Source organism: Vicia villosa, linkage group LG3, assembly GCF_029867415.1.
Source record: "Vicia villosa cultivar HV-30 ecotype Madison, WI linkage group LG3, Vvil1.0, whole genome shotgun sequence".
NCBI classification, from domain to species: domain Eukaryota; kingdom Viridiplantae; phylum Streptophyta; class Magnoliopsida; order Fabales; family Fabaceae; genus Vicia; species Vicia villosa.
In genome coordinates this window covers 93,024,847-93,039,250 of record NC_081182.1, presented here as the reverse complement: position 1 = coordinate 93,039,250, position 14,404 = coordinate 93,024,847, and the positions used below count along the sequence as shown (strand labels likewise).

The 14,404-nt window shown below is 35.3% G+C and overlaps 1 protein-coding gene across 1 annotated transcript in view; it reads left to right on the top strand.

Annotated features, from left to right (window-relative positions):
- Positions 1–2,412: 2,412 nt before the first annotated feature.
- LOC131658573 (uncharacterized) overlaps positions 2,413–14,404 on the top strand; it is a 46,177-nt gene continuing 34,185 nt past the window's right edge. The window contains exon 1 of the mRNA XM_058927853.1: positions 2,413–2,952. Within this exon, the coding sequence (XP_058783836.1) occupies positions 2,413–2,952 (540 nt within the window). The remainder of the gene's footprint in view (positions 2,953–14,404) is intronic.

Below are 14,404 nucleotides of genomic sequence, written 5' to 3'. Positions count from 1 at the left end.
ATAATAATGATATTATTCAAAAGCAGTATTTTTTGGACTTGATGATGCATATCCTTTGAGGTGGATATCACGATTTAGTCAAAAATTTTAATGATATGATGATTTATAATTTTGGTTTTTTTGTGCATGTGAAGATACAGTCATTGGTCATCAGAGTGTAATTTTCACTTGTTTTATGTATTGATGTTTGAGACTTTGAGTGAATAAAGAGTATATTGTGTGTGCTTTCATACTTTTGCAGTATCCTTAACCTTTGACTATTATTAACAATCACATTTATCTATAAAAAGAGTGATTTATCTCATGTAAAAACATGTGAATGAAAGGTAATGGATCATAAAAAGAGTGATTTATCTCTTGTAACATCCAAACATACTTGTTAGCTAAAAAATAATAACCACCCTACTTGAAGGTGTTATTTTATGTACATTGGTTTAAAGTTCTATTAATTGTCATACATTAATAACATAATATATTTTAATTATATCTATATAACTATTCATAATTATATATTTATTCCTTTGGTTTAATTTGTTTTCAAGTAAAATTAGTACTATCATCCCAAAGCAAAACGTATAGAAGATTTCGTTTTACTAAATTTGTACAGAAAGAAGAGTCAATTGTATTTCAAAAACCTATAAAATATGTTATTTAATTTAATTAACAGCTATTCTTAAAAAAACTGCCTATATTTTTTGTTTAACGCTTAAAATAAGGAGCAGGCTAATAGATTTTTTTTTAAGCAAGGATTATATTAATAAGAGAATCACAAGAAACTTGATAAAAAAAAACCCGGCTAAAAAGCACGAGGAGAAAATTAAACGGCAATTGCCTCTTACGACAAATAGTAAAGAGGAAGTCTACTAGACTCGTAAAAATTACAATTGGGTTGTATAATTTTACTCACAAAAGCCCAACGTCAAACTAACGCTTTTATCCCTCAGACTATATCGTGTATGTTCCAAGTATCTTCCCTAAAAATGATGTCTCTCTATCTGATTTTAGTGACCATTAGATTTAGTTGGTAGATTTTGTTATGTTTTTAATATTGAAGTTGTAATGAAATGGATCTAGGGTGGTCCTGTGTATTAATATATTGGAATTAATGATAATAGTAGACTTTCAAAATGTTTCCGAAGTACTACTGTTTCCAATTTATATTTTTAAATATACAAATTTCTGCTATCAGTTGTTTTAATATTTGAATAATACACTTATACAACTGAATTTAATATGACTTATTTTAAATCTAATTTTGATATTCAAATTAAAAAAAATATAATTTACTTTATAGAAACACAGTAAATATTAGATTTGACATAATATATTATATAAAATTAATTAGAAGTATTAAAAAGTTTATAATTTTGGGCCGACCATATTGTTCATCGGTCTATGTTGAGATTCCAAGACTCTAAGAAGATGGTGAAGAATTTATAATGAAATATTTCCCTGGGTGATTACAACAAAAGTCTAGTAATTTGATGTCTCTTGAATCCTTATCGATAGTAGCAACTCGCGCGATATCATGTACTCTGAGTTGTTTAAATAATGGGTCGGGAAAAAAGAAGATTATGGCCATATGAAAGATCCAAACACTCTATTATTGTTTCAAAACAAGGTTGTCGTCTAACTGCAAATTAATGGACTAAGTTGTTGTGGAAAACCTCCTATGTTTTCTTTTTGGAATTGATGGATCAACTTCTTTACCGAATCATGATAGCTGGTGACATTCAAGCGAGATAGGTTCCACTACTAAAAAAAGTTGAAATAGCCACGGAAATTTAAAATAATGTCATTATCTGAAGAAATTGATGTGATGTATAAAGATTTAAATAACACAATGAATGAAATAAATAAAAATATTATATTATTAATAGAAAATACCAATAGAATTGCATATTATACATTTAATAAAATAAAAAATGGTCTTAATGAAATAAATAATATACATGAAACCCTTGATGAAATTAATAGAGATAAAGAAATTGATGAAGATATAAATATTCAAAAAATTAGAAAAATTCTTTATCAATTAGAAACCTTGTTAAAACATGAAGAAAGTAATAGAAGTATAACAATAAAAGATTTAGAAGAAATGTTAGTTAGAACAAAAGAAGTAAACCTACTAAAAGTAGTTAAACAAGAACCTATAACTACATTTATGTTAATAAACCCATCATCTTCATGGAGGGGATAAAAACTGAATACATAGAAGCATTAAGAAGATCTAATGATATTGAGGAAATTAGACAATTGATGGAACAACTACAAATAATAGAAGAAAATAAACAAGTAGAAAAAATAGAAAAAATAGAAACTAAGGAAGAGAATGAATAAGTAATATTAAATTATAATTCTTCAGAAATAGGATCTGAATTAGGATCTGAATCAGATATAGACGAAATATTTATGGAAAAAGGAGAAACAAGTAATTCTAAACAAAGAAGAAAACGTGAAGAGAGTTGGAATCCTCGTAGTTCTTGGGAAAACTATGAAAATGAAACTATGAATCAAAGAGGTTATGCAAAGGCTAGTGGAAAATGGACAAAAGTTGCGGAAGAATTTAAACCTTACTATGATGAAAATAAATCTAAAAGATTATTAAACTTAGACTGTGTAAGAAATCCAGAGGATATACTACAAAGGTGGTCTAATGATATGATTATGCTTATAGCAACCGATGAACAATTTTCTAAGATAAACCTAAAGGATGTCAAGAATTTAATAGCTTATAGAACAACAGGAAATGTGCTGAAATTCTTAACAAGTATTAATGATGAAACATGGAATCAATATATAGGAATGGTAGAAAATAATAATCAACAATTTGCTAAACTAATAATGGAATTAATATATAAAGAATTCATAGGCTACAACACTCTTGAACATAAAACAGAAGTAAATAAAATTTTGCGAGAAAAGGCAGAAATTCATCTAATTAATATGCAGGTATGTAATATGTGTGAAATAGATAGTTTCATTTGTGAGTATAAAAAATACTATTATGAATTAGATAATGAAACTAGGGAAATATATCGAGGAGTCTTTATATCCAAGTTACCATACCCACTTAGTGCAAAAATAAGAGATATATGGAAATCTCAACCAATTGAAATAGGTGATAGCTTAGGAGAAATTATTCAAATTCTATATAATGAATTAAGACGACAATGCATAAAGAGTACAAGAGCTAAACAATTAAATAGAGGTAAAACCTCACTTTGTTGTGATATACCAGAGATAGAGCAACCAGGAAATTATGGTTGTAATCAACGAAGTAGAAAAAGTTATAAAAGAAAACATAAATTAAGAAAAACTTATCCAAGAAAAAAGGCCTATAAAAATACTAGAAGAAAGTATTTTAGAAAGAGAAAACAAACACCTAAAAAATATTGTCCAAAAGGAAAAAAGAAATGCGTATGTTGGATATGCAATGTAGAAGGTCATTATGCTAATGAATGTCCAACAAAGAAAGAAAAAGATCTTAAAGAAAAATCAAAACTAATAAAGAAATTATATAAAATATATAATTTAGAAACATTAGAAGATGAACTAAGTGATTCTGACTCTAGTGTATATGAATATATAGAGGATGAATAATCTTCAGAAGAAACAGAATTTGAATAGTACATATATCAAAATTAAAATTGAAAAAGAAAACAAAGAAACTGAAGCCTATATAGATACAGGAGCAAGTATTTGTATAGCAACCAAAGCATTATTTAGTAAATGGAAAATATTAGAGAAACCATTAAAGATTCAGATAGCAGATGGCTCAATACACCCACTAAATTGGGTAGCTACAAGAATTACTTTAAATATTAAAAATAAATTATTCATAGTACCTATAATATATCAACAAGAAACAGGGTTAGATATAATAATAGGAAATAATTTTTTACGATTATATGCACCCTTTTGCCAATACTTAGAGAATATATCGATTAAGGCTCCATATATTAAAGGAAAACAATTGAAAGAAATTATAGATATCCCTATTATTCATTCCTCACAAACAATTTATTCATGAAAACAATCAGAGCTCTCCAGACTAAAACATGGTGAAATTATAGATTTAGTTTGTAGAAAAATGCGTTATGCATTAATTAATTTAAAACCAGGAAGAAAAATCCCAATACATATTGAAGAACTATTAGATAAAGTGTGTGAGATATTGGATCGAACTCTAGTATGGTCGAAGGGTAGCTTCTTGGTTCGACAGGATTAAGCATGAAGAAAGCTAGTTTGTTCCCTTGATGTTGTAGAGTTAAGTCCAAGGTGGAGATTTGTGAGATATTGGATCGAACTCTAGTATGGTCGAAGGGTAGCTTCTTGGTTCGACAGGATTAAGCATGAAGTCGAAGGTTGTTCACATGCTTGTGTCGAAGATGTTAGGGTTGTTAGCATGTTAAATTAGGTTTTAGTGTTTAAACCCTAATTTGTTAAGTTAACTTGTTTATTAAGTTGGCTTGTGTAATGGGCCTTGTGGAAAAAGCCCATTAGTTAGTATGTTAGGTTTTGTAATAAATAGCATACTAGTCTCTCATCATTGCTAAGCTGCAAATCCTAATTTAGGGTGAGAGAGGTTATTTGTTATTCTTGTAAACTTGTAATCTTGTTTTAAGAGAAAGTAAAAGAATAGCAGTTATAACCAATTCTTGTGTTCTTCTTTCCTTCCCAAATTCCTATTATATTTTGTTCTTGACATCATTTTTCACAACAAATTGGTGCGGTGAGCGTGGAGAAGATGCCGTCAACAAAGTATGAGATTGAAAAGTTCACCGGAGTGAATGATTTCGGTCTGTGGCGCTTGAAGATGAAAGTCCTACTGGTTCAGCAGGGTTGTATGGAAGCGTTGAAGAGAGAGGCAGCCATGAATGCTGCATTAACGGCAGCGGAGAAGACGACTATGATCGAGAAGGCACACAGCGCAATTTTGTTGAGCCTTGGTGATAAGGTTCTTAGACAGGTATCAAAGGAGACGACGGCATCAGGGTTATGGGCGAAACTTGAAAGTTTGTATATGACCAAATCGCTGATAAATCGACTCTACCTGAAGCAGGATTTGTATTCATTCAAGATGGTTGAAGACAAAGTGTTGGTTGAGCACTTGGATATATTCAACAAGCTGATTCTTGATCTTGAAAATATTGATGTAAAGATTGATGATGAAGATCAAGCGCTGTTACTATTGTGCGCTTTGCCTCGATCACATGCTCACTTCAAAGAAACTCTCCTGTATGGAAGAGAGTCCCTGACCTTTGAAGAAGTTCAATCAGCCCTATATTCAAAGGACCTGAACAAACGAAAGGAGCATAAACCTTCGACTGTTGGCGAAGTTTGGCCGTTAAAGGAAAACTCTTACGAAAGGATGGTAAGTTTGACAAGAAGAAGGGCAAAAGCTAGTCGAAGTCTTACAGTGGCGAAGCATCTGGCATTCGATGCTATCATTGTAAGAAGGAGGGTCACACAAGAAAGGTGTGCCCTGAACGCCTGAAAGATCATGGAGGTAAGGATAATGGCAATGCAGCCATTGTTCAAGATGATTTCGAATCATCTGATGTTCTTGTGGTTTCAAGTAGTGACTCGAGAAGAGAGTGGATTATGGATTCAGGTTGCACTTGGCACATGACTCCAAACAAAGACTTGTTCGAGGAATTATGTGATCAAGATGGTGGATCACTATTGCTGGGAAACAACAAGGCTTGCAAGATTGCAGGTGCTGGATTTGTGAGGTTCAAACTCCATGATGAGTCAATAAGGTTATTGACTGAAGTCAGGTATGTTCCTGATTTGAAGAGAAATCTACTTTCTCTTGGTGAATTCAACAAGAAAGGATATGTTTTCTAAGGATATAAAAGTATCCTAAGAGTCATGAAGGGTTCGAAGGAAGTCTTGAGAGGCGTTAAGAAACAAGGCTTGTATACCCTTTGAGGCTGAAGTTATAAGTTGTTCGACAAATGTTGCATCTACGAAACCTTTGTCGAAGACAGAAATCTGGCACATGAGATTGGGCCATGTCAGTGAAAGGGGCCTGGTCGAATTAGGGAAACAAAATCTGCTTGATGGAGACAAAGTCCAAAAGCTGAAGTTTTGTGAACCCTGTGTACTTGGAAAATCTTGCAGAGTGAAGTTTAACAAAGGAAAACAAAGAACACTTGGATCTCTTGATTACATCCATGCTGATCTTTAGGGGCCTTCAAGGTGTCCATCACATTCAGGAGCAAGGTATTTTCTATCCATAGTAGATGATTATTCTAGAAAATTATGGATATTCATCCAGAAGAATAAGGATGAAACTTTTGAGAATTTCAAAAGTTGGAAGACTCTGGTTGAAAATCAGACTGGCAAAAAGGTCAAGAGGTTGAGAACCGACAATGGCCTTGAATTTTGCAATGAGGCATTCGACAGTTTTTGTGCTGCCTCTAGTATTGCAAGGCACAGACTACTGCAGGTACTCCACAGCAAAATGGTTTGGCAGAAAGGTTTAATCAAACTATTTTGGAGAGAGTCAGATGCATGTTCACTAGTGCTGGACTAAAGAAGGTGCTCTGTGCAATACACCTGTCGAAGAATTCAGCCTATGATGAGCGTGAAGGATAGAAAAACACTTAGAAAGGGGGGGTTTGAATAAGTGTAGCTTTAAAACTTGTAAGATAAAAACAATTTGCACAATGATTTTTATCATGGTTCGTTGTTAACTAAACTATTCCAGTCCACCCCCTTGGAGTGATTTACCTCACCTGAGGATTTAATCCACTAATCACACTTGATTACAATGGTTTTCCACTTAGCCAACTGCTAAGTCTTCTAGAGTATCCTGATCACAACCTGATCACTCTAGGAACAAACTGCTTAGACAACTTCTAAGACTTGCTAGAGTATACTGATCAACAACCTGATCACTCTAGAACTTACAAATTAATGTAAACAAATTCTTTTAAGAGTTACAATGCTTCTTATAAAGCTATTATCACAAGTGTGATTTTCTCAAAGTTTAAGCTTAAATCTCACTAAGATATTACAACAGCAATGTAGTGAGCTTGATGATGAAGTTTGAGAGCTTTTGAATTTGACAGCGTTTCTGGATAGTGCGCAAGTGTTGTATTCAGAATTCGTAACGTAGCTTCTCATCAGAACTTCATATTTATAGGCACTTGAGAAGATGACCGTTGGGAGCATTTAATGCTTTGCGTATTCCGTACAGCATTGCATTTAATGTTTCACTCTTTTGTCAACTACCTCGAGCCTTGTTTCCGCTGTGTCTACTAACGTTGCCTTTAATAGCTTCTAAAGTTCCTTTTGTCAGTCAGCGTAGCCTGCCACTCTAGTACTTGCTTCTGATCTGATGTTTGTGTAAACAACGTTTGAATGTCATCATAGTCAAATAGCTTGGTGCAGAGCATCTTCTTGTCTTCTGACCTTGAAGTGATTCTGAGCATGATACCATGAGAACTTCAGTGCTTTTGCTTCTGATCTCAATTTCTTCTGATGCTTCCATAGACCCATTTTCTGATTCTGCTTGACCATCTTCTGATGTCTTGCCAGACCATGTTCTGATGTTGCATGCTGAACCTTCTGAGTCAGTGCTTCTTGCGCTGATTTTGTGCATACTCTTTATATAATTCCTGAAATGGAAATTGCATAGTATTAGAGTACCACATTATCTCATACAAAATTCATATGCTTGTTATCATCAAAACTAAGAATATTGATCAGAACAAATCTTGTTCTAACAATCTCCCCCTTTTTGATGATGACAAAAACATACATAAATGATATGAATTTGCGATCAGAATATCAGACGGCTAAAGACAATTACACAGCTATAGCATAAGCATATAGACAATGTGTGAATATGTCTCCCCCTGAGATTAACAATCTCCCCCTGAGATAAATAATCTCCCCCTGAAATAAATACTAGAAGAATTTTATAAATAAAAGACTTCCCTGAGTATTTCAGTAGAGACTTTCACATATGCTTAGATCTTCAGAACATTCGCAGCTTCTGATTCTTGCTTCCATAGGACAGCTTCAGAACTTGAATTTCCTAGATCTTCAGAATATTCATAGCTTATGATTCTTTCTTCCATTGGACAGCTTCAGAGCTTGAATTTCTTCTTGAGTCATTGCATGCTAGATTGTATCAGAACATTGTTGAATGTACCAGAGCATCATCAGAGCATCTTTACATCCTGAAATGATACCGATCAAACTAAACGACAAAAGTCAGCATGAATGAATCAGAACATAAAATATGTATCAGAACATATAATTATGTATCAGAGCACACAAACATAATGTTGCAGAGCATATTTTGTAACTAAAAACATGCATCAGAACATATAAGGAATAAGAATGAAAGTATATTCTATCATCAGAATATCAGAACATTCTTCCTTCTTGCTTCTGATTCTTGAAGCTTTATAGCACTTAGCTTGCTTCAATTTCTATGAGCTTGATTCTTTATAGAATTGCTTTTCCCCATGTCTTTGCTTCTCATGTTGAGCTTTAAAGAGGATCTTCAATTCCTGCAAAACAACACTCAAAGACATAGAACTTTGCAAGTTCTGTTAGAAATGTGGAGCCTTTCTCCCAGTAACTGATAAAATAAATCAGATCATTTATCACATTTTTCTCCCCCTTTTTGTCATAACATCAAAAACATAAAAGATTCAGATGAAAAACAAAAGGACAAACACATAGAAGAAAAAGGATAATTTTCATTAAGCACAGAGAAAAGGTTCAGAAGTACAAGAGGAAGGGCAAGGGAAGATGCAAAGAAAAAACAGATGTAGCACAGCAAAAGAAAACAATCTAAGACTCAATCTAAGATGACCCTAGCTTTAACATGATCTTGGCCAGCATATCATGAATCCCATTGTTGCTCTCATTCTGCCTTTCCATGAAAGCACTAACCTCGGCGTTGATTGATCTCTGCTCATCCTGGTTCTTCTGAATGACTTCCAAAGTCCTTGCAAGACGAGAAGGTTCATCAGAAGAAGCTTCATAACTTCTTTCATACTCTGCAGCAGGAACCTCAGAATCTCCATTCTCAAGTGCCTGAAGAATGGCAGCAAGATTCCGAGGAGCAGAAGAACCTTCAACTTCTGGTGGGTCAACAACTTATGTAATGACCAAGCTTGGGTCTTCCTCAAAAGGGTTTTCCCTCAGAAATTCTAAAGAGAGTCCTGAAGTCTCCGAGCAGTACAGGATATTGAGGTCTCCAGACCACAATCTCCCTGCAAGGGTTAGCTTCCATTGCAGCAGCAATTCTTGCTTCTTCCAGCTCATCCACAAATCTCTTCTCCTCAACAGCAACCCTGTTTCTGAGGGGATGATAGTAGATACCATTATCACCCTCCAGAAAATAACCAGCATAACCAGGGGCAGCAGCCACTAGTCTCTTCTGTACTCCCATAGCTCCTACTTGAAAATCCTGGCGAAAGCTTCTCCAGAGGTTTCTCGTAGAAACATCATCAAGACCATTGAGGAAAGCATCCTTCAAGAGGTCCAGCCTATTGATCATTTCACTTCTGAACAACTCCAGGTAGATATGGGGTTCAGGTTCAGGTGGGTTGAAGGTGAATTTGTAGTCAGGGTAGAGAAGGCAGTATGGGTTGGATTTTCTGGTAGGTAGGGGATGGGATAGAGAAGATGGAGGTGCAATGTTTGAAGAAGATGGGATATCTATGATTGAAGTAGGTGAAGAAGGAATAATTATAATGGGGGTTGATGAGGATGGCTTATCAGAAGGAGTTGGAGGAAGAATATTTAGTGGTGTAGGGTTTAAGATAGGAGTAGAAAGAGAAGGTGGAAGAGGATTTGGTATAGTGAAGGTGTTTTGTGGTTCAGAAGGAGGTGGTTGGGTAGAAGATTGAGGTACAGAAGGAGGAGTAAAAACATGCCTGGAGACAATTACAAAAGGAGCATTTGCAGATCTGGGAGTACGAAAGGAATCTCTAATTTTCTTCTGCTGATATTCTGGACTGTTCACCTTGTCAGGATCATAGGTGATCCTCTGCTTCTTAGCTTGCTTGGCCTCATCTTCTTGAGCCTTTCTTTTTAGCCTAGCTTGTTGTTTCTTCTGATCCTTCTTCTGAAGATCAGCTTTTGATAGAAGCACTCTGCCACCGATCCACGCAGGATCAACTTCAGATTGTTTCCTAACAGAATCTTCCAAGTGGTGCTTGACAGCCTTGTGAAGTTCTAAATGAAACAAAGTGGCAAAACCTTCAACAGGAACTCTCCTTGACAGAATATCCGGAAAGCTTGTACCAACAGAAGATACCTTCTGGATGAGATCAAGTCTGAACAGATCAACACCGTTGAAGATAGGTCCTTGAACAACTCCAAGAAATTGGGACTCTCCAAGGGTCCTAATAGAATACAACAGATTACTTTCCGTCAGAATATCAGATATCATTCTGGCGAAAGGAATAGTGTTTCTTGGAATATGAGGACTCTTCGCCCTTTCTTCTTCTCTAGACTCAACAATGGAAGTCTTCAGATTCTCAAACAGAATGTGAGAGATGTTGAGTTCTATCTTTCTGCCAATGCAGAAGAGAGTATACTTGTGATCAGGACTAATGTAGGCGGAGGAGGAGAATAACTGCTTCCTGTGGTGAAGAGAACCCAGGATAATCTCATCCCACACTTGATAAAACGACCTTAAAGTACCAGTTTTATGAGATTCAAGCCAAATAGCATGAGAGATTTGTGTTTCAACCTGATACCAGTTAACCCTTCCAGGTTGAGGACCGGTCCAACCAATCTATCGAGATAGTTTGACCATCCCTGTGCTAATATCCTTGCATCACATTGGAAGTCATTTGTTCTTAGATTGTTGAAGTCCACAGCGGACTCACAGAGAACTTCCAGTTCTTAAGTGGGAATCATGCAGGTTTTCAGAGGAGCATACCCATATTTGCGTAAAAGAATCTGAGTAGAAGTAAGTCTTTCTGCAGGGCTTGATGAACTTGAAGATGAATACATGATGATTATGCTTGGTTTCAGATCAGAAACTAGGGTTTGAAGGAAACGAATGCAAAGAGAGATACACAAATGGAGAGAGAGAGAGAGAGAGAGAGACAGAGAGAGAGAGAGAGAAAGATGAAATGAAGATGAAGCGGGTTATTTAAACGGTTTGAAAAAGAAAATAAAATAAAATAAAAAGAAAACTGTTTAAAAGAAATGATTACAAAAAAAATGACATCGATATTCATTTAATGAGAAATGACGTTAGGAGAGATAAAGTAACAAAATGAAATGATTTGCACAGTTACCTAGGGCGGCGTCTCCTCAACTGCACGCATGCTTGTCCAAAAATAGTGAACACTTGTTTATTTTCTGGAAAGACTGGTGACAACTGTTTTAATATAAAAGAGCTTCTGAATCAACTTAGATAATGAAACGTTAGTAATAACAAAATCAGAACTTCTAATTGATCATTATCAGAACTTCTTATAGCTGCCTAGTCCTAACACATTTCAGAAGTTATTCATACACAGATCTTCTCATCTTCTCATTCTGGGCATAAGTCCATACTGATATTCTTTAGAATGAACTTAAACCTATCTTCAGCAAGGGGTTTTGTAAAGATATCAGCCCATTGATGGTCTGTATCCACAAAGTTTAAAGAGATAACACCCTTCTGAACATAGTCCCTAATGAAATGATGTTTAATCTCAATATGTTTAGCTTTGGAATGTAAGATAGGATTCTTAGATAAACATATAGCAGAAGTATTATCACAGAAAATAGGAATGTTACTCTCATATATCTGATAATCTTCTAGCTGACTCTTCATCCAGAGCATTTGTGTGCTACACCCAACAGCAGCAACATATTCTGCTTCTGTTGTTGAGAGAGCTATGGTAGCTTGCTTCTTGCTGTACCAGGAGATCAGATGACTTCCAAGAAATTGACAGCTTCCTGAAGTACTTTTCCTTTCAATTCTATCTCCAGCATAGTCAGCATCACAGAATCCTACTAAGTTGTATTCTTTAGATCTTCTGTAGACTAAACCAACGTTAGTAGAACCTTTGAGATACCTCAGAATTCTCTTAACAGCAGTTAAGTGAGATTCTCTAGGATCTTATTGGAATCTAGCACACAAACAAACACTGAATAGAATGTCAGGTCTAGAAGCAATTAAGTATAGAAGAGATCCAATCATACCTCTGTACAACTTCTGATCTACCTTCTTACTTACCTCATCCTTCCCTAGAACACATGTTGGATGCATAAGGGTTTTGGCTTCTTTGCTCTCAGAAAGATTAAACTTCTTCAGAAGTTCTTTCACATACTTCGTTTGATGAACATAAGTTCCATCAGAAGTTTGGTTGATTTGAATCCCAAGGAAATACATGAGTTCACCCATCATACTCATTTCAAATTCAGCCTGCATAGACTTAGCAAACTCCTTTCCAAGTGAAGCATTAGATGTTCCAAAGATAATATCATCAACATAAATTTGACAAATTAAAATATCCTTCTTAGATGTTTTACAGAAAAGAGTTGTGTCCACATGACCTCTAGTGAAACCATTGTCCAGAAGGAAAGAACTTAATCTTTCATACCAAGCTCTGGGAGCTTGCTTCAATCCATACAATGATTTCTTAAGTTTGAAAACATATTCTGGAGATTTAGAGTCTTCAAAACCAGGAGGTTGATGGACATAGACTTCCTCATCTATATAACCATTTAAGAAGGCACTCTTAACATCCATCTGATATAGAGTGATGTTATGTTGAGTGGCAAAAGAAATTAGTAAACGAATAGATTCTAACCTGGCCACTGGTGCAAAGGTTTCTGTATAGTCAATCCCTTCTTGCTGACTATATCCCTGAGCTACCAGTCTGGCTTTGTTTCTTACCACTTCTCCCTTTTCGCTAAGCTTGTTTCTGAACACCCACTTAGTACCAATGATGTTGAATCCTTTTGGTCTAGGAACCAAATCCCATACATCATTCCTTGTAAACTGATTTAGTTCTTCTTGCATAGCAATTATCCAGTCTGGATCTTCTAGAGCTTGATCAACAGAAGTTGGCTCGATCAAAGAAACAAGACCTAATTGACATTCTGCATTGTTCTTAAGGAATGCTCTTGTTCTGATGGGATCATCTTTCTTTCCAAGGATCACATCTTCTGAGTGAGCAGAGGTGAGTCTAGAAGATCTTCTGACTGTTGGCTCTTCAGAAATTCTGAGATTCTCTAAAGATGCAGCAACTTGATCTTCTGATTCTTTAATTCTTAAAATTTCAGCTTCTGGAGCTTTGCTTCTTGGTTCTACAACTTCTGATATGTCAATATCTATATCTGCAAAATTCTCAAACTGCTTTGGCTTTTCAAGACCAAGCTTATCATAAAACCTGATATTGATTGATTCTTCTACAACCAATGTTTCAGTATTGTATACTCTGTAGCCTTTAGAGCATTCAGAATATCCAAGAAGAAAACATTTTTGTGCCTTAGAATCAAACTTACCAAGATGATCTTTAGTATTCAGAATAAAACATACACATCCAAACGGATGAAAATAAGAAATGTTGGGCTTTTTGTTCTTCCACAATTCATAAGGAGTCTTATTTAGAATAGGTCTTATAGAGATTCTATTCTGAATATAACATGCAGTGTTTATTGCTTCTGCCCAAAAGTGCTTAGCCATATTGGTCTCATTGATCATGGTTCTGGCCATTTCTTGCAGAGTCCTATTCTTTCGCTCTACAACTCCATTTTGCTGTGGAGTTCTAGGGCAAGAGAAATCATGGGCAATACCATTTTCTTTGAAGAACTCCTCGAAGAATCTGTTCTCAAATTCGCCACCATGATCACTTCTGACCTTTAAGATTTTGCACTCCTTCTCAGATTGGATCTGAGTACAGAATTCAAAGAACACTGAATGAGACTCATCCTTGTGTTTTAAGAACTTTACCCATGTCCAGCGGCTATAATCATCTATGATGACTAATCCATATTTCTTCCCTCTGACAGATGCTGTTTTGACTGGTCCAAACAGATCAATGTGCAGAAGTTCTAACGGCCTTGAGGAAGAGACAACATTCTTAGATTTGAATGCAGGTTTGGAGAACTTGCCCTTCTGACATGCTTCACAAAGAGCATCTGATTTATATTTCAGATTTGGGAGACCTCTGACCAGATTTAGTTTGTTAATCTGAGAAATCTTTCTCAAACTAGCATGTCCTAATCTTCTGTGCCAGACCCATTGCTCTTCAGAAACAGACATAAGGCAAGTTACCTTCTGCTTCTCAAGATCTGAAAGATCAATTTTATAGATGTTGTTCTTTCTCTTGCCTGTAAATAGGATTGAGCCATCCTTCTGACTTACAACCTTGCAAGACTTTTGATTGAAGATTATGTCATAACCATTGTCACTTAA